Here is a 23832-nt window from a genome sequence, read left to right as displayed (position 1 = left end):
TGGGCTGGCATGGGGATGCTGTGAGGAAGCCAGTGCTGCTGTGCCTGCCTGGGACAGATGTGACTCCAGCACACACCAGCTGTAGCAGAGAAAATGAAATACAGGAGCAAAGCAAACAGAGAGGGTGGGGACAGGAAGAGCAGATGCCACAGTAGCACCTCTGCTGCTACTGCTGAACCGTGGACAACTGGGGAGGTCAGCCAAAAACAAGGTGAAAAAATACCTGAACTTGTCCCTTCTTTGGTAGATCAGAACACGAAGTGGGGAGCACTGCGGGGCAGGAAGGGCTCCAGGAGTCCTGGCAGGACAGGGCTGACTGGGGCCAGTTGAAGCGCTGGTGCTGGCAGGGCCATGTGGCCAAGGTCAGCTGTCACCAGCCAGTCCCAGACCATGCTCTGAGCTGCAGCTGCTGAGCGAGCCCGGCTGTTCTGTGGTACAAGGCAGAGCGCTTCCTCCCTGCCATGGGGAGTGAGGCCCTGGGGCAAACTCACAAGACATTGCAGGTTTTGCTTTCTGCTCACTGAGCTGAGTGCTTCAGGGTTGAAAGAAAAACATTTTATGGATTTGTGCCGAAACTCGGGGCTGTGTTTCTGACAGCAATTTCCCTTCCTCTGTCCGGTGCTGGAATTGTTTTTGTTGTTCTAATCCCCAGGCTCAGAGACTTCAATTGTAGTGGAGCCCGAGCTGCTTTTCAGGCCAGGAGCATCTTTGTGCTCCATGTCTCTGTATTTAATTAGACTAGTTCATGGAGATCAATGTGATGTTTTACATGTTGAAGTAGGATCATGTTTCAGGTTAAGACCTCAAAGATCAGCCTGTTGAATTTTGGTTCCCCTTTTACTTGCAAATCCAAAGATTATTTCCTCCTTTTCAGTTCCAATACTTCAGAGGAACTTTTACTGCCTACTTGCATTTCCAGTGTCCTGTTCCCTGTTCCTGTCCCTGCCTGGGTGAGTTGTGGGGCTGAAGGCTGATGTGACGGCACAGGGCAGGGTCACAGCAGCAGCTTGTCCCTCAGGGAATCTTCTCGGACACTGTGGAGGTGGAGGTGGTACCTTCACCTCATCCCCTCTAAATCTGCACTGTGGGACTTGAGGGATGAGCTGAGAGGTCATGACCATCTCCCTTCCCTGGCTGTGACAGCTGACAGCCGGGGCAGCTGCATTAGCCTTTAACGAAGGGCTGGTGCCAAGAGCAGCATCTGGTGTGGGGATACAAAGCCAGTACAAATCCTGCATGTCTGCACCTTCCTGTCCCATCAACAGAGGGTAAATTGAGGCAAGTTTGTGCTGTTTCCAGTTTGCTATCATGGATGTCCTTCCAGGAAACAGCATCCAGCAAATGCAAACAGCTAATAAAGAACAGAATAAGGGAAAAGAGAAGTGCAGAGCTAGAAATAGTTCCTTACATAAAGGACTAGTGCCTCAATCTTATTAGTGTCTTAAGGAGCGGGCACTTGGCCGCCTCCGACTGCTCCGATGCAAACCCCAATCAGATCAGCAATCGGCTTTGGGACCCCGGCAGGTGCCACGTGGCACTGGGACACAGCTGTGCCCCTCAGGCAGCCACTCAGTGCCCCAGGCTTGCAGCACTGTCCCAGTCAGCGTGTGGCCATGGGAGCGTTCCCATGAAGCCAGAACTGCTGTCCTGTGGCCGGGAGCAGGAGTCACTGCTGCGGGAGGCTGGGCACCATGAGGCAGCAGCGCACCAGGCGCGCGAGTCTCTCGGCCAGCCTGAAGATTGGGGATCACCGGGGCCGCTGCCGGAACCCGGAGGAAGAGGAATCCTACATCCCATTTGCACAGGATAGCCTGGTAAGGCAATGGAACTCCATGCAGAACGTGGCAGATGGTAACCAGGAGAAGGGCCAGACTCCCATCCAAAGGAACAAGTATCTGCTCAACATCAATGTGGGTGGCAAATTGTTCCAGATAGCTTACAAGGTACTTGCCCAATATCCCATCACCCGGCTTGGGAAGCTGGCACTCTGTACAGACCCCGTGAAGAAGCTGCAGCTCTGTGATGACTACTTGGTGCAGAAGAACGAGTACTTCTTTGATAGAGATCCTTCAATTTTCCACTACATCTTCCACTTCTACCGCAGTGGGGTCCTGTGGGTGATGGATGAGATGTGCCCCAGTAACTTTGTGGAGGAAATCGAGTACTGGGGAATCCATTTAAAATACTCCCAACGCTGCTGCCGGATCCTGTTAGAGGAAAAGCGAGATGAACTCAGTGAGTATCTGAAAATAGAGAAGGAACTGGAGGCAGAACTGGAGCCCCTGGAGTCAGGGACACAGTTTGATGGCAAGTTTCTGGGCCGGTTTCGGAAGATGGTCTGGAACCTCATTGAGAACCCGTACTCTTCTGTCCCAGCCAAGATCATCGCTGTCATGTCGAGCTTCTTTGTTCTTATCTCCATTGTGGGCATGACACTGAGCACAGTGGAGGAGTTGAAAAACAAGACAGGGAAAATGTGGATGGAGCAGATGGAGATGATCTGTGCCATCTTCTTCACCTCTGAATACCTCATGCGGCTCATATCCGCCTCCAGCTTCAAGAACTTTCTGAGGGCAGCATTTAATGCTATAGACCTGGTGGCCATCCTGCCCTTCTACATCCAGATCCTCTTTGAAAATCTGGATGATGGAGAAATGCAATACCATGAGGAGCTGCACAAGGTGGAGAATGTGAGCAAGCTGGGCAAAGTCCTCAAGCTCATCAAGCTCATGAGGATCTTCCGCATCCTCAAGCTGGCACGTCATTCCACTGGCCTCCGGGCCTTCAGCTTCACCATGCGCCAGTGCTACCAGCAGGTTTGCTGCCTCCTCCTCTTCATTGCCATGGGAGTGTTCACCTTCTCTGCTCTCATACACTCGGTGGAACATGATGTCCCTGGCACTGACTTCACCAGCATCCCCTGCGCGTGGTGGTGGGCAGCGGTAAGGTGTGAGCAGCTTCTTGCAGAGGGGGTGGGGTAGGCTCTGCAGGTAGGGGCTGCCCCAGTGCTCAGGGGATTCACCGTTGCTGCTGGGCAGGAGGCAGGAGGGCCCAGCCTTCCCACCAGCTCAGTAATGGTGGGAGTGCCCTGGTGTTCTGAGAAAAGGAGTCAGAGGTTTGGACTGAGCCCAGAGGCTCAAAAGCTGGTGCTGAGGTGGATGGGGGACAGAGGTGGTGTCTTGGGAACCTCCAGGGCTGAGTTGAACAAGCGGGATGTAACTCAGCTTTATCTGTCATGGGACCCAAGCACTGAGTGGATGCAGCCTGTGGGTATGGGGACAGCCACCCTGGACAGCCTAAGGCCTGGGCAGCATTGCAGCCCCACTGAGCTCAAGGGGTACAAGAGCTTGTGGGTCTGAGATGGGGAACCCATAGCCACAGTGTGACAATGGCTGCATGTAGCACCCACAGTCACACTGTGCCTCAGCCCATGTCATGAGAGTGGACACAGACTGGGGTGTGCTGCCCATTCACTGCCCTGTTTGTGCCAGGAGCTGGCAGCTCTGCAGAGCTGAGCGCTGTAATAAACCTGGCATTATCTCTGAGATGGGGAGCAGCTAAAGCACTTGAGAGCCACAGGTTATGAGGACATTTTGATTTACAGATTAAATGATCCCACAGATCACTTCTACTCTTATAATCCCCTTTGGCCACTGAAGGCTATCTGCTTCAAATTCATCCCTCCTCAAGGAAGAGTAACATCATCAGGTTCAAGCATTTAAACATCCCAGGCTGAGCCTTTCCCTGGGAGCACAGCTCTCTGCCAAGCCCAAAACTCTCTGGCCTCAGATCTCACCCTAGCCCTGCTCCCCATTTACTAAACATGGTTCATTCCCAGGCAATGCTTCTGTTTCTCCTGGAGGGAGGCTTCAGGAAGCTTGTTTGTCTGGAGCCAGGCAGCTCACAGCCAGGAAGCTCTGGAGCCACGGCTCTGAGGGGGAAGGAAGCTCCTGCAGATGCTGACTGCTGGGGAAGGCTCAGCTCAGGGGTGTCCAGCTGCCTTTGAAGAGACACACACAAAAGCAGCGAGGGAGCAGGGTGTGGCCTCTGATCTGTGTTTCTTGGGTTCAGCCATCCCTTTCCTTCGTCTCTGCAGGCCTGCTGAGCACAGCCTGGTCAGTGGAGCCCTGGCCGTGCAGGTTCTGGAGAGGGGACAGCTCAGCTGGCTGCCATCAGGGTCAGGGTGTGGCACAGGTCACAGGGGACAGGTGGCTCCACAGAGGGGTGGGAGGGAGTGAGTTCCAGCACCAGCCGGTGGGGTCTGCTGGGCTTGTTGCCATGGGATTTTATCCTTTCCTGTCCCTGCACAGGTCAGCCTCTCCACTGTGGGCTACGGAGACACTGTGCCTGACACAATTCTCGGCAGGATGGTGGCATTTGTCTGCATCTCCTTCGGCATCATCCTCAATGGAATGCCCATCTCCATCCTCTACAACAAATTTTCTGACTACTATGCCAAGCTGAAGGCCCATGAGATGAGCCAGTCACTTCAGCTTTCCAGGAGGATCCAGCTGAAGCAGCGAGTCCTGCGGAAGTTCTCAGAGTGCTGGAGAGCTGATCCCCGCTATTACCGCTGACCACAGGCTCCCCACCCCAGACATCCCCTGTCCTGGCCATCCTCCCTGTAGGTCCTGTCCCCCAGGGAGGCTCCGAGCTATGGGCAGAGTCACAACAGTGCTGGGGCTCTGCTGCTGCACAGGGGCTGCTCCCAGCTGGGACCTCTCTCACTGCTGCTGCTGGACAATGCTGTCCTGCAGAGTGGTCAGTCAGGGCTGTTTGTCTGCCCTGGGCTGAGGCAGGGGGCACCCTGACATCACAGGGAGTGAGGATGGGACTGAACTGTCACCTGTGTGAGGCAGGTAGCCCAGTGTGACTCATGTGCAGGTGCTGCTCCATTCCCTGCTGAGTGGGACACACAGAGGCTCCCCCTGCCCAGGGCCCCGGGACTCCCTCCCAGCCAAGCAGCCCAGGCCTAGTCCAGTGTGGAGATTTGACTGAAGGCCCAGAAGAAAGGCTTGCAGCCATGCATCCTTCCAGCCAAATCTGCTCTTCTTCCCACTGCCCTGGAGTTTGGGTCCTGACTTGGGGTGCTGCTGTGATGGGACCCACAGGCACTATTGGCACACAGAGCTTGTAGCCAGAGCACCCCCAGGAAAAGGATTTAATAAACCAGGCCCAAACCTTCATTGTCATGGATTCTTGTCCAGCCACTGTGTGTGATTCAGTAAACTGCTCATCATTTGGGCTGAGGAGAGGACATCTCCCCAGGGCTCACAACTCCCTCAGTGCAAGGACAGGGCTCTCAGGGATGCAGATGAGCTTGTCTATACATTAGTTTTGGAATGAGGTACCTGGGCCTGGGTGCATTGGAATTGGAGCTGGGATATGCATATGATCAGGACACACCGATTGGCTCTGCCCTGTATTCACATCATGGGAGGCAGTGGGGACCATATCTGGGGGGCACAGGGCGAGGATTTGCCCTCCACTGTGTGACCATGTCCAGTGAAAGGGCTTCCTGAAGGGATATACCCTTCCCTTGGGTGAGATGGAGAGAGGGACCTCGGACTGCAGGGAGGGTTGGCGTGGGGAAGGGCCAAGAGTTGCTGCTGCTGCTCCAGGTGAGCAGGGGGAGGAAACTGGTGCCAGCCAGGCCAGGGTACAGCTCACTCACTAGTGAGCTGGAGATGCAGAGGTGCCAGGGGACTCCTGGTATCAACCTGGGGCTGTGGCTAAGCTGCTGATGTTGGGAATTTGGAAAGAGACTTGGAGGAGCTGAGTGCTCTGTCAGGGACAGCCACACTCCTACTGAGAGCTGGACTGCAGGGGACAAGGGGGCTGTGCCACCAGGTGTGAGGGGACCCCTGCGCTGACCACCAGCACCTATATCCACTCCCCAGTAACCCACATTGATCCCACCCTCTGTACACCTCCCCAGCACTGACCTGACCCCACAGCCTTGGGCGGCTCTGGTTCCACCTCATTTCTCTTCTATGAGGAACGTTCTCTCTGGGCACAGCAGTTTCCTCTGACCATCTTCCCCCAGAGCTCTCCTGCCCCACTGTCCTGGTTTCAGCTGCAATATTGTTCATTTTCTTGGCAGGGGCTGGTACAATGCTGTATTTTAGATTCAGGGTGAGAATATTCTTGATCACACACTGGTCTCTCAGCAGCCAATTGCTGCTAGGAGACAGGCTGGGCACAGATCAGTGGCTGCTGAGCAACTGGGTATTGGGCATCATTTGTCTTGGGGTTTATGACTCCCTCCTTTTGATGTCTCCCTTTTCATTACAAATATTGTTAAATATTACTGTATTTTATTTTATTTCCATTATTGAATTTTCAATTGGGTGTCTCAAACCAAACGTTTTACCTTTTCTTCTGATTCTCCTCCCATCCCACCAGGGTGGAGGGGGAGGCCAGTGAATGCATGGTGCTTAGTTGCCACCTGGGGTTAAACCTCAACAGCCACCACTCACCCGCCCCCGCAGCATCATCTCCAGGCACCTCTATAGATCCCCCTATCCCACCCCACATGCCGTCACCACATTCCCCCAAGCACCCCCATCGCCTGCTCATCTCCCTGCACCCCCAGCTGCAGGCTGATGGTCCTGAGATCGTTCAGCTTTCAAGGAATGGGGACACCCACCCCATCCCCTTGCCCCGGGAGACTGCACTGCAGCTGGATCTTCATCCCTCCATGTGCACCCCCTTCCCTGTGCCTGAGAGATGTCTCCTTGCCCTGTTCCCGGCAGCAGTTCAGAGTCCACAGGCAGCCTTTGGAGAACAGCACTTTAAATAGTTGCTCTGAATTAATTTTACAAGTCACAGCAATGCAGGAATGTACAGACATTTACAGGACATTGTACAGGCGGTTTCCATCATATATTAGTGCTCTTGTTATATACATATAGTACAGCCCACAGGAGCCTTTGCATGGGCAGAGACACTCATGGCCCTGCACAGGGCACCCCAAAATGGAGCTGCTGCCCTGGGGCTGCTGGTTCACACGGGCTCCTTCGGGTTGGCTTAATCAGAGCTTGGCCCTGAGCCTTCCTTGGCTGGCCCTGTCAGGGGGTGACACCGTCCTGGGCAGGCCCAGCACCCCCTTGCTTTGCTCGTCCCAGTCTCTTTTAGAGGGTTTGAGACCCCACTGATGCTCCGGAGGGAGCGGGTGCAGCCCCACTGCAGCCCCTGCAGGTGTTTCCAGCCCCTGCTCCTCCTGCCTTAGTGGCAGCCACAGCTCCCAGCCACCATGTCATCATACTGCTTGAGGACCACATTCTCGTCATCGTCAAAGTAGAGGAGGTTGATGGAGAAGAGCTTGTCGGGCACACAGCAGGGGCTGCTGACGCCCTCGCTCAGCTTCAGGGCGTTGATGATGGACTGCACTGTGGCATGGTTGGTCGGCCGCATGTTCTCGCCCAGAGGGAAGGGGCAGGAGCCTTTGCAGTGGAAGGCGTTGTACCCCCGTGGTGAGATGATCCAGCCAGACCAGCCAATCTCCTCAAAGTCCACGGACAAGGGATGCCTCTGGCAGGGCTGGAGCCGGCCCAGCGAGCGTGTACTGCGTGACCTGCCCAGCTGGGGCACCGGCATCTTGGCAGGGAGATCGGGAGCCTGAGGCGTTAAATCTGTAAGAAAGGAGCATCCGATGTCATTGGCCACTGCGTGAGCCTGGGTGGAGGGAAAAGATACTGCAGCCCCCTCAGCCACCCCTCCCCACAGGTTTTGTCTGCAACCCTCTGGTCACAGCCTGTCACCAGCCCAGACAGAGCCAGCAGGAGGTGACAGCCTCAGCCTCACGGCCAAACTCAAATCCAGCTTCACATTTGCAAGCAGGCAACACCCCTGAGCAGGCTACACCAGAAAGGAAAGAGCCTCTCCTAACAGCAGGGAAGGAGGTTTGGATTTGAGGAGCCCATATGTGTGGAACACCTCCTGAGAAGGGATGTTGGCACCGAGGGAGTTGTGCCAGGCGTGTGGGACCCACCTGGGAAGCCGGCTGTGGGCAGCGACGCTCCGCGGCGCCCATCGTCCGTGAAAAGCACCAACATGGGCTTCTTGCTCTCGTGGTGGCCCCGGCCAGATGCAAACTGCAGCGGTGGGGGGTCAAGTGGGCCCCCCCCCAGGCTCTGGACTGTCACCAGCAAACCCTGGTTGCTGCTTTCATCTTCGGTCCAGTCGCGAACCTGGGGAGCCAAACCAGTGTCACCATGGAGCGAGACAGGCACTACGCCGGTGTCCCCACAGGCAGGTCCCAGGCCAGCAGCAGGACATAGTGAACCGGGACCCCTTGAGGCCACACTCTGTGTGCCATGGGAAGGGATTGCTCTGGGGCTGCAACACAGGGGACACTGTGGCAGGAGCCAGCACCAGCACACCCTGCTGAGCAGTCAGACAAGTTCAGGGAAGGATGAAGCAGCCCTGGGGCTCTTGGCAGGACTATTTCCTCCCCCTCCCAGAGGATGTATTCCCCCCATATCACTGCAGAGACTGCAGACAGGAAACTACACTGGAGCCTGAAAGCTGAAAACAGAGGAAAAGTGACTCACAGCTGGTGTGATGGCAAAGACCTCCCAGCCCGAGGTTTGCAGTGAGACAAGCCGTGCTGCCAGCAGCTTCTTCCCTCCAGGGGTGTCTGGCTTGTCTTTCTCCAGCACCTGGTACACATTGACCTGGGAAAGGCAAAGGTGGTCACCCCCGTGTATTCTGCCTGAGGGGTTGACCCTGGACAGAAGTGTGGGGGGAGATGGGGAGTTGTAAGCATGGATTTGTAACAACCTTGGTGTGCCTTTGCTGATGTTTGCACAAGCCAGAAGGATATTTAAGAACCTGCCACAGTTAAATCATCGTGATTATCTGTGAAACATTTGTTCAAGTGATCCTAGAGCCAGGCTGTGTTCCCACTGCAGGCAAGTGACCACAGTGTGCCAGTGGCACCCCTGGGCACAGGATGGGAAATAGCTCCATTCCTGTCCCCATCCCCATCTCCATCCCTGTCCCCATCCCCATCTCCATCCCTGTCCCCATCTCCACCTCCATCCCTGTCCCCATCCCCATCCCCACCCGGTCCCCATCCCTCTCCTCACCTGGCAGAAGTGGTGCCGTTTGGGCCCCTCTGTGACTCTCGGCCAGAGGCGGAAGAGGTGCAGCTCTGCCGTCAGGATCTTCTCGTTCTTGGCCACGCTGGAGAGGACGAACAGGAACCGCATCTCCTCGCTGTGAGCTGGAAAGAAGGATGTGCTGAGGAGAGGAGAACCAGGGGCGGCACCGCCACCGGCCGCGTTCAGCCCCTCCCCACAGACGCATCCCAGCACCACGGGGACGACCCCCGCCCTTACTTTTCTCCAGGAAGCTGCGGACGGTGTTGCCCTCCAGGATGTCAGGGTTCTTGGTGACACCATCCGCGTTGGCGACAGTGTTGAATAGATCCACCATGTACTGGGGCGGCTGCTTGAAGTGAGTTGGAGGGGCTGGCGGGTCTTCCATGCCAAAGACTTCCAGGAGTTTTTTCAGCGCCTCAGCCCGCCGGATGGCCACGCTGGCTGGGCTCGGGCTCGCCGTGTGGGCCAGGGCCAGCAGCAGCACAGTCCGCAGCATGGCTCTGTGCTCGCTGTGCCTGCACAACTCCCCCGACCTCCCCGGCGCTGCATTTATAACTCACTGGAAAGCTGGACTGGAGTGAAATATGCACAGGGGCAATCAGGAGAGTAAAGAGAGCTAATTGCCATGCTAACAAGGTGAGAAGCCCGGCTCCCGGGCCCCCTGCATCAATTAGCCCCAGTACACAAGTGGGAGGCAGGACGGCTCACCAGGCACTCCCAGGGCTGCCAGGCAAACGGGGCTCTGGGGCCACCAGCCCCTCGCCAGGGCCTTGGCTGGGCTGCATTTGCTCTCCGTAGGAGACTAACTGGATTTTAATGATGGCACTAATGGGACAAATCGGAGGACCTTTGTGTGGAGGAATGCAGCCCATCAAGATGAGCATCCCCTCCCCGGGCCGGTCCTGCCCCTCTCGCAGCCGTGCTGAGAGCGAGGATCGGGGCGGGGGCTCAGTGCCAGCCTGGTGTCCCCACACCATGTCCCTGGCAGTGTGCAGGGTGGGGGCAGCCCAGGCTGTGCGTCCCGCCAGGAGCCGAGGCCACGGGGCAGAGCAGGTTCCAGCAGGGGACCCGGCGGTGCTGCGGCCCCGGGCTCTGTGTGGGCTCACACCGCAGCAGCAGCGGCAGCACCCTAAGCCAGCTTTTTTTTTTTTTTTTTTTTTTTTTTTTTTTTTTTTAAAGAGACTATTGGCTTCCGGGGAATTAAAAGGCATTTGCTGCTAATTCCTGAATACTTGAACTTTACGAATATCTGGGTAGTGGAATAAAAGCGAATTCTTTAAGTCTTATTCCATAATCACACAGAGAAACTAAGCTGGTGCAGGTGGACATGACACACGGTACAGCTGCCATGGGAATCAACGGAAAAAAATTAGCATTAATTAACTAATTCATCAACTGGCTGAAGCCCTGCTAGGACCACCTGATGGGAGACAAGGTGAAGGCTAATGTCCAGCGGTGCCCACAGTTTATTCCAACCCAGAGGGCTGCTAATTATGCAGAACAGGCACGGCGGCACCGACTGGCTGGAGTTAATGGCGAGAGGAAACTATCTGTATCCCCGAGATGCTTTCCCTCCTCTTCCCAGCTCACCAGCAGCATGTCCCACAGGATATCTGGGGGTGCCTGCAGAGGACACAGCTCTGCCCCGACACGCTCAGCTCCCGGTTCCCTCTCCTGTCTCCGGCTCCACAGTTTGCAGCCGGGAGCAGCCAACTCGTGCACCCCCAGCCCGTGTCAGACGGCTGCATCCTCCGGGAATGCTGGATGCGGAGGGGCCGTGGAGCTGCACAGCGGAGCCCCAAGGACCTGCAAATTGCCCACGATGTTTATTTTACAAGCTGCAAAACATTTTGTAGAGGGTTCATTTATACCCGCTGGTTAAAGTAGCTTTTATTAAAAAAAAAAATAGCCTTCTCTCATTTACATATCCTACAGACAGTCTGGCGGGGTCTCAGGAGCCCCACCCGCAGCTTCCAGCCCCGCTACCCCCGGCACTCCCGGATGGCAGCGACCGTGCGGACTCGGTCCGGAACCTGTGTCTGTCAGAGCCGTGAGAGGCACCGCGCCCCGGGGCAGCTTGTGCCCAAACCAGGCATTCCTCTCCGTCTTGGAACTCCCTGCAGTTAGAGAAAAAACAGTGCATCCCCAGTACAGCCCCAGTACAGCTCCAGCACAGCCCCAGTACAGTCCCAGTGCATCCCCAGTGCATCCCCAGTGCAGCCCCAATGCATCCCCAGTGCAGCCCCAGTGCAGCCCCAATGCATCCCCAGTGCATCCCCAGTGCATCCCCAGTACAGCCCCAATGCATCCCCAGTGCAGCCCCAATGCATCCCCAGTACAGCCCCAGTACAGCTCCAGTACAGCCCCAGTACAGTCCCAGTGCATCCCCAGTGCAGCCCCAATGCATCCCCAGTGCATCCCCAGTGCATCCCCAGTGCAGCCCCAATGCATCCCTAGTACAGCCCCAATGCATCCCCAGTGCATCCCCAGTGCATCCCCAGTACAGCCCCAATGCATCCCCAGTGCAGCCCCAATGCATCCCCAGTACAGCTCCAGTACAGCCCCAGTACAGCCCCAATGCATCCCCAGTGCAGCCCCAATGCATCCCCAGTGCATCCCCAGTACAGCCCCAATGCATCCCCAGTGCAGCCCCAATGCATCCCCAGTACAGCTCCAGTACAGCCCCAGTACAGTCCCAGTGCATCCCCAGTGCAGCCCCAATGCATCCCCAGTGCATCCCCAGTGCATCCCCAGTGCAGCCCCAATGCATCCCCAGTGCATCCCCAGTGCAGCCCCAATGCATCCCCAGTGCATCCCCAGTGCATCCCCAGTACAGCCCCAATGCATCCCCAGTACAGCCCCAATGCATCCCCAGTACAGCCCCAGTACAGCTCCAGTACAGCCCCAGTACAGCCCCAATGCATCCCCAGTGCAGCCCCAATGCATCCCCAGTACAGCCCCAATGCATCCCCAGTACAGCCCCAGTACAGCCCCCCAGTACCCCCCGGCCCCCCACATCCTGGACCTTCTATTCACATTCAGGAGAAGGGCAGATGCTCTGGAGTAGGATGGGGGAGAAGGGAGGCAGCTTTTTCCTACAGCATTTGTTCCTTACTCCTGGAGTAACTCCACTGTCACCTCCCCCTGGCTGAGCAGAGCAGCTCTTTCTTCCTGCATGGTTTGATTTGCTTCCCTTTGCATGCAAAGAATCCCAGAATGGTTTGGGTTGGAAGGGACCTTAAAGCCCTTAAAGCCCATCTCATCCCAACTCCTGCCATGGGCAGGGACAACTTCCACTGTCCCAGGCTGCTCCAAGCCCTGTCCAGCCTGGCCTTGGGCACTGCCAGGGATGCAGGGGCAGCCCCAGCTGCTCTGGGAATTCCATCCCAGCCCCTCCCCACCCTGCCAGGGAGCAATTCCTTCCAAATCTCCCCTTTCCCAGTGGGAGCCATTCCCTGGGTCCTGTCCCTCCAGGCCTTGTCCCCAGTCCCTCTGCAGCTCTCCTGGAGCCCCTTCAGGCCCTGCCAGGGGCTCTCAGGTGTCCCTGGAGCCTTCTCTTGTCCAGGTGAGCACCCCCAGCTCTGCCAGGCTGGCTCCAGAGCAGAGAAGCTCCAGCCCTCAAAGCACCTCCATGGCCTCCTCTGGCTCCAACAGGTCCATGTCCTTCCTGTGCTGGGGACACATTCTTTATGTCTACAATCAACACACAGTCCTGCCCCTTCAGCCTGAAACACCTGCCTGGACCCACCCTGCCCTAGCAACCCCCTGTTCTTCCTGCCCCACAGCTTTGCTAGCAGGTGGGGGACACAAGTGGCACATTCCAGGCTGCAGAAGCCACTGGCAGGATCTGTGTCTGCTGTCCCGGGACACCACAGGCTCTGCAGCCACCTGCCCAACTCAGCCCCATCGCAGCAGGTCCAGCTCTCCCCCCGGCACGGCACAGCGTGGGGGGTGAGCTGGGGGTGCTCCCCAAACCCTGCTGGGGTGGGTGAGCTGGGGGTGCTCCCCAAACCCTGCTCCGTGTTCCCCCACCCGGGAGCCGCAGATGCGTTGGGTGAGAGGATCGGGAGCAGCTCCCACCTGGCCCGGGTGCGGATGTGCGGATGGAGACCGGCAGCTGTGCTTACCTAAGCAAGCAGGGATCCCCCGAGGAGCAGCTGCCCAAGCACCTTCCCACATCGATTTCCTGCAAAGATTTGCAAAACAAAGGCACAAAAATCCCCTGCAGCACCTCAGCAGGGACACCTCAGGACCCTCCACCCTCCCTCCAGCCTCAGGCTCTTCATTCATCCCCAAAGAAGGGCAGAAGCAAGGCACAGCTGGCAAGAAGTATTTTGGGGGCATAGCAGTGGTTTTGAGTCAGAAACCCCTGTGCACAAAGGTATACTCAACTAGACAGTCAGGTCTCTGTTAAACTGAAGACATACCTAACAACTAAATATTTTTAAAAATAAATATCATTGTTTCTTAGTTACTTTTTAAAAGAAATCCTCACTCCAAAGAAAAAGCCATTTGTTCCCTTATGGCCCTGACACATGCACAAATTAGTGGCAGCACAATACATTTTATAGCATAAGAGAATACAAATGTGAGGGTTTTACCACTCTAGTTTGATGCTAGTGTGAAGCTGCCGATGTTAGAGCATCACCTAGGAGCTCAAACCCCACATGAGGGCCCAGCTGAGCCCACCAGAGAGGAGCCAAACCCTTGGAAAGCCACCTTGAGCTGTTCCTCCCTGTGTCCTGCAGAGCTCTGGACAACTTCATAGTATTCCGCCTGGGAGACACAATTGCATTTTTCCTTCATTTAGCAGTTCTCCGGGGTCTAAACCATCTCCTCACCACGTGGGTTTTTGACCAGAGCAGTGCTGAATTTTGTGGGCACACAGAAAAGTCCATCTGCAAGGAAACAAGATGGAAAATGAACTTGGAGCTGCACCCGAGTTTCCTGTGGCAGCAGCTCAGACCACCCAGCTTCAGGCATCCAGCACCCACTGGGTGCCAAAAGGCTGTTCTCTGTGTCAGGGTCCCAGCTGGGAGTTTGGGGCTCATTCCTTCACCAGCTCAGGGCCTTAGTGGTAGGTTTTGTTCCTCCATACCAGTTTCAGACCATGAGGAAAGGGAGGTTATTGTGGGTGCAAGTTGTGACTGCTGTCCCTGATCCTGTGAAAGCCCCAGCTGTGGGGAGTGAGCACATTATCTCTGAGAAAAACTGTATTTGAACACAAAATATTGATGGCAGCACTTTTTCAGAGCCACACTCTTACACCAGGGATGAGGGAATGGGATTTAGCATTAACTCATTCAGCAGTTCCCTCTGGATTTGCCAGGGACTGTGCCCTGAATGGGCTTCTCAGATGCTGGAGCCAGGGTCAGGGGCTCTCCTGGAGATGCATTCCCCAGGCATCTGCACAGGTTTGCTCTGAATGGGCACCAGGTGTGGCATCTGCCACTGTGGGGAAGGGAAGGGAAGGGAAGGGAAGGGAAGGGAAGGGAAGGGAAGGGAAGGGAAGGGAAGGGAAGGGAAGGGAAGGGAAGGGAAGGGAAGGGAAGGGAAGGGAAGGGAAGGGAAGGGAAGGGAAGGGAAGGGAAGGGAATGCTCCAGTTCTGGCGTGTGGGATAAAGGAAGGCTGGTAGCAGAGGGTTGGAAGGGGGAGGTGGACAATGAACCCAGCTCTGGGGGTGCAGAACAAAATCTTGCTTTGCCTTTTCTTTCCCTATTCCAGCTTTAACTCAATGAAAAATTCCCAGGGCACTAAAGCAGTTCTGTCTGGATTTGACATTCCCGGTTTGGTTGCAGGCAGCTGGGGGAGGAGGGGGGGAGAGGGCTCTGGGTGGACACACCAACAGCCACATCTGTGTGCTCACCACCACACCAGGACATGCCACCGTGGCAGGGTGGCCCAGGCAGGGCCTCAGCAACTGGAGAGAAGGGACAAGGGTCCTCCAGCTGCAATGACATCTCCTTGGAAGGGCAGAGGCACTGACTGTCCTGCGTGGCTCAGCCTTGAGCTGATGTTCTCTGCAGAAAGAAACAATATTGTTTCTGTGCTAAATCTCCTGGCTTTTCTCCCTTCACCAAGTAAATTAGGGTTAAAAATCTGCATTGCATGAGCTAGAGGAGGGGGAGAAGGATGGCTGAGCTGATGGCCAAGTGAGTTTGGGCTCTATCTAGGACCTGGTCCTGCCCTGCCCCAGCCCTTGGGTGTACATCCTTCGGGGTTTGTTTGGCTCCTGGCTTTGAACGGGTTTTGAGAGTTTCCTGCCCCCTCACAACTACTACAGCAGCTGCTGGAGGGGATTTCTTTGTTCCAGGATGGAGCTGTTTCCAGGGGAAGGAAAAGTGATTTCTGAAAGCAAGTATCTCTGGGTGGGACACAAAATGACAATGGATTTCTGGACGTCAGTGATTCTGGGTGAGATTTTAACATACTCCTCCAGCCCCGTCCCCCCACCCGCGCCCCATTCCTCTGATGATTCCAAATTTTTACCATGACACTGAAAGTATCAGCCCGACTTTATGCGGGAAGATGCAGAAGGAAAGTGAAGAGACTGCCCCAGGGCAGAGGCGAAGCTGGCGGCCAGTCCACATTTGCCAGCCCTGGGCTATTACTGTGACTGAGATTCTCCCTCCCCACTCCATTAATTCCCCTCCCCGGGGCAACATAATTGTCCAGCACCTTCCACTAACACGTCTGGGAAGTAAATGCTGATTCTCCCAGCTCTGGAAGAAAGCACTTCACGCTGCCTAATTGCCTTTTCCACTTGCGGCTGGATAAGCAGCAGCTGCTGCAGCTGTGCCGCCTCCTGCGCTGCCCAGGAGGGGACCCGGCCTCAGGCAGAGCCACTCCCGGCCCCTCCAGCTCCCGGAATCGTGGAATGAATTCCCGGGCCCTGCGCTGCTCCCTGGGCTCAGCTCAGCACTGCCGCGGTCTCTGTCCCTCCCTAGCGGCGCTGCCACAGCCCGGCCGCAGCAGCTGCCGGGAGCTTTGAACGGATTGGCTTTCAGAAATGCCAAAAAATTACATCAGCAAATTCCAGGACAGTGGAATTTGTCAAACAGTTGTGGTAAATCATTTCAACACCACTTTCAATTCTGATAAAATCAGTTCATCTCCACTGACGTGTCTGGGTTATTTTATGGGTGAACTCACGAGACAGCTCACCAGCTCACAATGAATGAGTTCAGCTTTGTCCCAGGGGGAGGTTTTCACCCATCTGGAATGATTTCTTTTGGAATCTCCATTTCCAAGTGATTTTTGAACCAGCAGTGTAATTCACTGGTACTAAAAGGGCATTTTAGAGTGTCAGTAAGGAAATTGATTTTTCCAGTGCACTGTTTCCAGCAGAGCTTTTATTATCAAGTTGGTTTCCTTGCTTTGATTGGGAGGGTTGGAGCAGAGACCCCCGAGGTCCCTCCCAGCCTGGGTTACTCTGATTCCATGCTCTCTGGCTAGAGGACATTTCCCTGTATATGAGGTGCCTGTATCTCCATCCTCACCCGTGCACACAGCAGAGAATTATCACTGTGTTTGCAGACCTGTGTGGTAAAGGCCAGCGACAGGAAACTCAACCCCAAGACACAACCCCAATACTGCCAAAGGCAGGGGCTCTGCTCAGCAGACTGAGTGCCCTGAGCTTGGACACTGGTGCTGGTCACACAAGAGGGCTTGTTCCCATATTCCCAGAGGGACGGAGGGAGCAAGGGAGGAAGAGGAGCTCTCCCCGCACTGTAGGTTGGGTCAGAGCATTTCCCCAGGTTAATTGTGACCTCCCAAGGAGAGTCTGGAAAGGTTTTCAGGGCCAGGAGCCAAAGCCATCCCTCAGGGCAGGTGCTGCAGTGGCAGACCTCTACCACCCCCACCTCCCTCAGGCCTCTGAGGAGCTGGAGCCACCACCCAGGTGCAGCTCACAGCACCCCCGGGGCAGGAACACTGGGCTCTCCTCTGCAGCACAGGGCAGGGCCAGGGGACACACCCACATCAAAACACTGCTTGCATACCTTTTATGACAAGTTGACCCACGTGGCTGACCTAGGAAAGCCAGTTGATGTAATCTTTTTTTAATTTCAGTAAAGTTTTTGATACTGTCTCTCCCAGGATCCTTCTGGACAAACTGTCCATCCCAGAGCCAGATAAACACATCATGGGATGGGTGAGCAATGGGCTCCTGGGTCAAGCACAAAGGGTGACAGTGACTGGGGTGACATCAGGCTGGCACAAGTCACCAGTGAGGTTCTGCAGAGCTCCATCCTCCCTGTGCTCTTCAACAGCTTCATAAATGTCTTGGATGCAGGACTGGAAGGGACACTGAGCATTTTCACAGACGATGCAAAACTGGGAGGAGCTGCTGACTCCCTCAAAGGCAGGGAGACACCACAGAGAGACCTCAGGAAATCAGAGGGCTGGATCATCACCAACCATATGCAGCTCAACAAGGAAAAATGCCAGACCCTGCAAATGGGATGGGGCAGCCCTGGATGCAGGGACAGACTGGGAATGAGAGGCTGGAGAGCAGCGCTGTGGGAAGGGCCTGGGGATCCTGGTCAGTGGCAAGTTGGATCTGAGTCACTGCTGGGCCCTGGCAGCCCCAAGGGCCACCCTGTGCTGGGGCACCAGGCCCAGGGAGGGATTGTCCCACTCTGCTCTGCCCTGGGGCAGCCTCACCTCCAGTGCTGGGGGCACTTTGGGCACCACGAGATCAGAAGGAGCCAAAGCTGTTGGAGAGTGCCCAAAGGAGAGCAACAAAGATGGTGAAGGGCTTGGGGAGGAGCCATTTGAGGAACAGCTGAGGGCACTGGGTCTGTTCAGCCTGCAGGAGACTGAAGAGAGACCTCATTGCCATTACACCTTCCTTGTGAGGGGAACAGGAGGGGCAGACACTGATGTCTCCTCTGTGGTGACAGTGACAGGCCCCAAGGGAATGGGCTGAAGGCATGTTGGGGAGCTTGGGGCTGAGTATTAGAAAAAGGTTCTTCCTCCAGACGGTGCTCAGGCACTGCAACAGGGAACGGTCAGAGCACCAAACCTGACAGAGCTCCAAGAGCACTTGGACAATGCTCTGGGACACATGATGTGACTCTTGGGGATGGCTCTGTGCTGGGCAGGGAGTTGCACTTGATGATCTCTGCAGGTCCCTTCCAACTCAGCATATTCTGTGATTCTATGATTACATTTTCATCATTATTTATTCTTCTAAAGTTGGTGTCTCTGGAGCTGACAAGCTGTCACTGCTTGTAACAGCTCTTAATTTGGCTAATTTTATCATTCCTATTGTACACAAGAAGCTGGTATTTGGCAAACACTAAAGGTTAAATTTGTGCAAGTGGTGCTCTCATGCACTGAAAAATCCTAAGAAACCTCAGAGAGTAAAACTGTTGTGTCCTTACAGCCACTGCAAAGGGGAACAGGGCCCACAGACTGCTGCTGAACGCCACAGACTTTTTTCTGATGAACAAATGGAGCTCCCTTCTACTTCATCTGCTTTGTCTACTTTTACAGGGCAGCTTGTTGTTTACCTACTGATAGCACTTACAACATCAATCCTGGGAAGCAAAAGCCTGAAGTTGCCCTGAAGTTATGCAGCAATAAACAGGGAATTCAAACACAGGATCAACCATGGTGCAGCTCAGGGCCAGGGAACTGAGCCCCTTTGTGCAAAGGAACAGACCCAGGGGTCAGGCTACTCATCAATTCCTGTGCTACAAAAGATGTTTTAAGTGTTGGATTATCTGGGCAACAGGTCCCCAGCACATTTCTGTCCTTAATCCCCCAAGGGAAAAGCCAGTTGGAAAACTCCAACATAAAAAAGCCAAGGGATGGGCAGGATGTGAGTGTGGAAGCATCAAGAATCTTGGTTTCTGGAGGGTGAAGGGGAACTCAGAGGAGCTGTAGCTGTCACATCCCTGGCAGTGTTTAAGGCCAGGTTGGACAGGGCTGGGAGCAACCTGGGATAGTGGAAGGTGTCCCTGCCTGTGACAGGGGTGGAACAAGATGAGCTTTAATGTCCCTTCCAATCCAAACAACTCCATGATTCTGGGAACTCACTGTGCCCAACACGGAGGAAATGGCTCTGCCTCCTGCAGCAGCCCCTCTCTGCAAACAGATTCCCATGTTCCTGCACTCTGCTGACAGCTCCTGCACCTGCACTCACAAACCACTGAGCCCAGCATTACCCCAGGTACAATTCTCCCTCTTTTCTGCCTGATCTGGGATGAGGCACTGAATGCCCAGCACAGGTCCAGCTGCTCCTTATCCTGAACAAAATGGCTGCAGCACAAAGAAGTTTTGTTACAGATGGACATGACACATCTGACCCTGGCTGGGTGGGCCGAACACCCTGTTTAGTTACTCCAGGAAAACACTCTGGCACTGTTTCTCTCACTGTTCATCTGCTCTCTTTATTTCTACCTTACTGCAGACCGGGGTGAAAGGAGTCCCCTCCCACAGCACAAAGGAGCTCATGGGCACTAAACCCCCAGACTCCTGCACAGCAGCTTCTGACATAAACCCCACCCTGCCTGCCAAGGGCAGTCACCCCTCTGTGCTGCTCACCGAGGAAAGCACACACCAACCACAGCAGCAGCACGTGTGAGCAGAGCCCACCACAGCCCCACAGCACAGCCCCTGCCCTCCCAGCCAGAGGCCAAAGCAGTGCCAAGGCCAAGAAGGGAAAAGGAACTTACAGGCAAAGATGGGAGCCTGCAAGAGCCCTGTGAGGATGACCCACAGCTCATGGGTCCTGCAGTGCTGCACCCTGGGAAGCACAGGAAAGTCTCCAGTCCCTCTGACACATATACCTGCCCTCCCTGGCAGGTGAGAAGGTGAACAGCTCCGAGCCACACAGGCTCACACATCCTGGCCAATGTCCCGATTGTGATTTGAACAAACACCTCAGCCCTGGGAAATGAGCATCTCTCCCACATGATCAGGATTGTGCTCCCAGCTTGGATCAGGCTCTTAGCAAACTTCTAAGTGTTTCTTGGGAGCCACTGGATTTGCTGACAGCCTGGGGAAGCTCCCTTGAGGGGTCCTTGTTCTTATCACCGCTTCCAAACTAATTTAAGTTTGTGGTGACTGGGAGCCACTCTCAAATACCCTCATTAGAAAGAACATGCATCCTTCACCCTCCTTCATCCCATTCAATGGTTTTATCTGGGGACAACCCACACCAAGCAGAGTCAGAGCTGGCACTTGGACAATGTTGGGAACACAGCAGGACATGTCCCAGCAGTGATGGCAGCATGTCCCCCACAGCCACACAGTTCTGCTGTTAACTCCAGGTAGGAAAGCTCCAGTTAAAGTGGGAAAGCTCCAGTGACCAGAGTCCTGGCAGGGCTGCTGCCCATGTGCTGCCAGGGCCTCTCAGACAGGGCTGGTGGCAGCAGCGCTCCTGAACAAGGATGGACTCAGCTCCTCACCAAGAACTCAGGGTCTGTGCACCAACTCCTCCAGGCACAGGGCAGGGAACAGATCCAGGGCCCAGGGAAAACATTTTGCCAGATTGAGGAGTGAGAGCACACAAGGGAACAGTGATGGCACATGGACACTCCCCTGGCATTCAAAATGAGGTTTGGGGGGTTGGGTTGGGTTTTTTTCCTACAATTACTTACAAGTGCAACAGTCACAGACACTTAGAGAAGCTGCACAGCCCTCGGGCCAAGCCGAGCTCCCCTGCTCATCCCCAGCTCCTGGAGGACAGCTGGGTTTCTCTGGAATGGATGCCTTGAGAAAACAATTAGCAAAACCAAAATGCTAGAGAAGGCATCCTATCAAAACTAAACCATTTCCCACCAGGCTACAGGAACCCCAGCCCAGAGCAGGAATCAGCACAGCTGCTCAACAGCAACAACATCAACAATTTAATTGTGTTAAGAGACAAACATATTAACAAAATCCACATTTAAATAAAAAAAATTCCTTGTGCCTGGGCACCTGAGCCAAGCCATCTCTGTTCACAGCTCCGTGGTGCTGCAGAGTATCCAGAGAGGCTGGGACTGCTACTGGGAGTAACTGCTGTGTAACCTGGCCAGAGCAGAGAGCTGCACGGCAGCCACATGGGAAGGGACATACAAAATAGTTATGAAAAAATATCCATTTTAAATAAAGAACTTACAACAACTTCAACTTTATAAAAAATATCATGGTTGCCATGTCTCAATTGTAGGAATTATTTTTGAACTCTCAGCATCCTGTTTTCCATCTCACACCACCTCTGCAGTCTCTCCAGAGAGCTCTGTTTCTGTCCAGCTCAGTCCAAAGTACCTGAAAATGAAAAAAACACATTAAAATCTCAAGAATTAGAAGTGCAGTTCTGTGAACAAATAAATCTTGTTTACAAACTGGCAAAAGAAAATGCAGTAACTTTAAAGTTTAAGCAAATCACACATGAGTAAAACCAAATCCAGCAAAAAAAAAAACCCAACTACTGCACGTGCCTCAGGGTCCAGCTGAGCCATTCCAGTGCTCAGAGGGGCTCTACAAGCCACACTAGGAATTACTGAGGATGTGGAAACAGAGAGCTTTGCAAATTATTCAGTTCTTTCTCCCCTAAGTAGATTATTACACAGAATACTGAAATCAAGTAGAAACTCACCTTCCAAAAAAGCAAATTCATCAATAGCTTCAATGGCATTATCTGAAAAGCAAATTGAGAACAATCAAAATACATAAACCAACTCCATATTTGCATCTGTTTCAAACTGCAGCATTTGAAATTACATAAGAGCACAGTGACCAATTTCAAAAAGATTTATTTGTTTTGGAGATGGTGTGTGAAATTATTAGTGTAGTCTTTGGTAGAAGTTTTTCTCCTCCATCTTCAGGGAAATAAAGAATAAATCCATAATTACTTCAGCACCTCCAGACAGGTGGACAAATCCCCCATTGGAGCAACCCTTTGCTAAGAACAGCACAGAATATGCTCCCATACCCAGGTCTTTTCTTTGCAGCGTTTTCCTTTTTCCTTGCTGGGCATACACATAAGCATCTTTGGCTATGGTTTCAACAAACAGCTCCTGGAAGGCAAAACAGGACAGGTTCACACAGGAGAGGAGAAAGAGAATATCCTGAGGAGAAAGAAAGGTCCTACAAGGCTTCAGGATTAGATCAGAATCTTCATCCTAACATTACCATTCCTAGTAAACAGGTCTGAAAATACCAAAGGAAATGGCTGGACAGTGACGCACAGGACAAGCAGTGAGGGAGAAAGTAGGGAAGCTCCCACATTCTCTGGGAGACCCACTCCACACCAGGGGCTCCCAGGGCACCTTCTGAAGGGGGAAAGGTGTCCTGTGCTCAGGAGATGAATCATGGAATCCTTCAGGTGGAGAAATACCTCTAAGATCATTGTGTCCAACCATCAGCCCGGCACTACCTCCACGTTCACCCCCATCCCATGTCCCCAAGTGCTACATTTTTTGAACAGTTCCAGGGAGGGTGACGGCCCCGGGGAGCATGTGCCAGAGCTTGACAACTCTCTCCATGAAGGAATTTTCCCAATATCCTAAACCTCCCCTGGTGCAGCCTGAGGCCATTTCCTCTTGTCCTGTGCCTTCCTGCTTGGGGGAAGCGACCGACCCCGGCTGTCTCCTCCTGCCAGGGAGTTGTGCAGAGCCACAAGGGCCCCCCTGAGCCTCCTTTTCTCCAGGCTGAGCCCCTTTCCAGCCCCCTCAGCTGCTCCTGGAGCTCCAGACCCTTTCCTAGCTCGGGCCGGCCGCAGCCGCCCCGCGGGTCCCTGAGAGAAGGAAAAACCTCCTGGGCAAGACCGAGCAGCATCCCCGCAGCGACCCGGGCCCAGGACCCGCGGGGCCGCCCCTCACCGTGGCCCGCGCCAGCACGAACACGGCCTCCTGGCTGGCCAGGGTCACGTCCGGGTCCGCCTTCACCAGCGCCTTCACCCGCGCCAGCGGCAGCCGGGCCAGGCGGGCCGGACCCGGGCCCTGCTGCCCCGCGGCCGCCGCCTCCTCCCCGGGCGCCGCCGGCTCCGCGGGCCCCGGCCCTGGCCCCGGCACGGCCGCCGCCGCTGCCATCCCGCCCGAGCGCTGCGCCTGCGCGGGGCCGCGGGGCCGGGCTCGGCGGGGCCTCGCTGCAGCCTCGGCCGGGCCCCGCAGCGCTGGCCGCGCCGAGCACGGCCCCTCCTCCTCCGCTTCGGGCCGGCGCCAAACAGCGGCTCATCTTCCCCTTCATCCCAGCCCCACACACGGCCCCTCATCCTCCCCTTCACCATGTCCCCTAACACAGCCCGCACAGCCCCATCCCGGCCCTCCCCACCGACGGCCTCGGTGCCTCCCTGCCACCCCCGTGGCCCAGCATGGACAGGGACGTGCCCTCCCCGTGGCAGCGGCAGGAGCAGTGGGGCAGGTGGGGGTGGCCCTCACTGCTGTCTGTCCGTGCTGTGCCCCAGAGTCAGCTCCCCGTGGGTCCCCTGTGGGACCTCCCAGCACCCCCTCTCCACCCCATCTCCAGCTGGTGAGATCAAGCCCTTCAATGCTCCCCAGGGCACCCACCACCCTACACAGGACCCCCAGGACCACCTCCCTTGGCCAACAGGTGCCTGCCCCAGCCTTCCCCATGTCCTCAAACTGTGTTTTATCCTTAAACCATCTGCAGGCAGGAGCCGCCTCGGGCACTGCCGGTGGGACACTGTCCCAAAGGGCTGCAGGGACGCACAGATCCTGGAGCAGGGACACCAGCACCAACCAGCAGGCCAAAGCACCCCTGCTAGGG

At 55.1% G+C, this 23832-nt stretch overlaps 3 protein-coding genes across 3 annotated transcripts; 1 reads left to right on the top strand and 2 right to left on the bottom strand.

Moving 5' to 3' along the window:
* Positions 1-1676: 1676 nt before the first annotated feature.
* LOC129131294 (potassium voltage-gated channel subfamily V member 2-like) lies at positions 1677-5186 on the top strand. Its single transcript, XM_054650212.2, has 2 exons — positions 1677-2942; positions 4311-5186. The coding sequence occupies exons 1-2, from the start codon at positions 1692-1694 to the stop codon at positions 4575-4577; spliced, it is 1518 nt and encodes a 505-aa protein (XP_054506187.2). The 5' UTR covers positions 1677-1691; the 3' UTR covers positions 4578-5186.
* A 1625-nt stretch (positions 5187-6811) lies between these two features.
* On the bottom strand, positions 6812-21352 carry LOC129131349 (bone morphogenetic protein 4-like). Its single transcript, XM_054650287.2, has 10 exons — positions 21221-21352; positions 14975-15128; positions 13827-14005; positions 13235-13293; positions 12133-12779; positions 9345-11224; positions 9093-9229; positions 8556-8678; positions 7994-8192; positions 6812-7634 (listed from the first exon to the last, which is right to left on the bottom strand). Exons 6-10 carry the CDS (start codon positions 9601-9603, stop codon positions 7228-7230), a joined length of 1125 nt encoding a protein of 374 aa, XP_054506262.1. The 5' UTR covers positions 9604-11224; positions 12133-12779; positions 13235-13293; positions 13827-14005; positions 14975-15128; positions 21221-21352; the 3' UTR covers positions 6812-7227.
* On the bottom strand, positions 20944-23250 carry POLE4 (DNA polymerase epsilon 4, accessory subunit). Its single transcript, XM_054650243.2, has 4 exons — positions 22926-23250; positions 22037-22121; positions 21701-21742; positions 20944-21369 (listed from the first exon to the last, which is right to left on the bottom strand). Exons 1-4 carry the CDS (start codon positions 23133-23135, stop codon positions 21356-21358), a joined length of 351 nt encoding a protein of 116 aa, XP_054506218.2. The 5' UTR covers positions 23136-23250; the 3' UTR covers positions 20944-21355.
* Positions 23251-23832: the final 582 nt, after the last annotated feature.

This window comes from Agelaius phoeniceus, chromosome 29, assembly GCF_051311805.1.
Source record: "Agelaius phoeniceus isolate bAgePho1 chromosome 29, bAgePho1.hap1, whole genome shotgun sequence".
Lineage (NCBI taxonomy): Eukaryota > Metazoa > Chordata > Aves > Passeriformes > Icteridae > Agelaius > Agelaius phoeniceus.
The sequence above is the reverse complement of the archived record's forward strand: the minus strand, read 5'-3'. Positions and strand labels throughout refer to the sequence as shown.

Excerpts from the sequence above, each read along its gene's own strand:
- LOC129131294 (XM_054650212.2), top strand. The coding sequence starts at position 1,692 with ATGAGGCAGCAGCGCACCAGGCGCGCGAGTCTCTCGGCCAGCCTGAAG. Across the intron at positions 2,943-4,310 it reads GCGCGTGGTGGTGGGCAGCG|GTCAGCCTCTCCACTGTGGG; the intron begins GTAAGGTGTGAG and ends GTCCCTGCACAG.
- POLE4 (XM_054650243.2), bottom strand. The coding sequence starts at position 23,135 with ATGGCAGCGGCGGCGGCCGTGCCGGGGCCAGGGCCGGGGCCCGCGGAG. Across the intron at positions 22,122-22,925 it reads TCGTGCTGGCGCGGGCCACG|GAGCTGTTTGTTGAAACCAT; the intron begins GTGAGGGGCGGC and ends TTTGCCTTCCAG. Across the intron at positions 21,743-22,036 it reads GCTGCAAAGAAAAGACCTGG|ATAATGCCATTGAAGCTATT; the intron begins GTATGGGAGCAT and ends TTTGCTTTTCAG.
- LOC129131349 (XM_054650287.2), bottom strand. The coding sequence starts at position 9,603 with ATGCTGCGGACTGTGCTGCTGCTGGCCCTGGCCCACACGGCGAGCCCG. Across the intron at positions 8,679-9,092 it reads AACGGCACCACTTCTGCCAG|GTCAATGTGTACCAGGTGCT; the intron begins GTGAGGAGAGGG and ends TGCCTTTCCCAG. Across the intron at positions 8,193-8,555 it reads TCTTTGCCATCACACCAGCT|GTTCGCGACTGGACCGAAGA; the intron begins GTGAGTCACTTT and ends TTGGCTCCCCAG.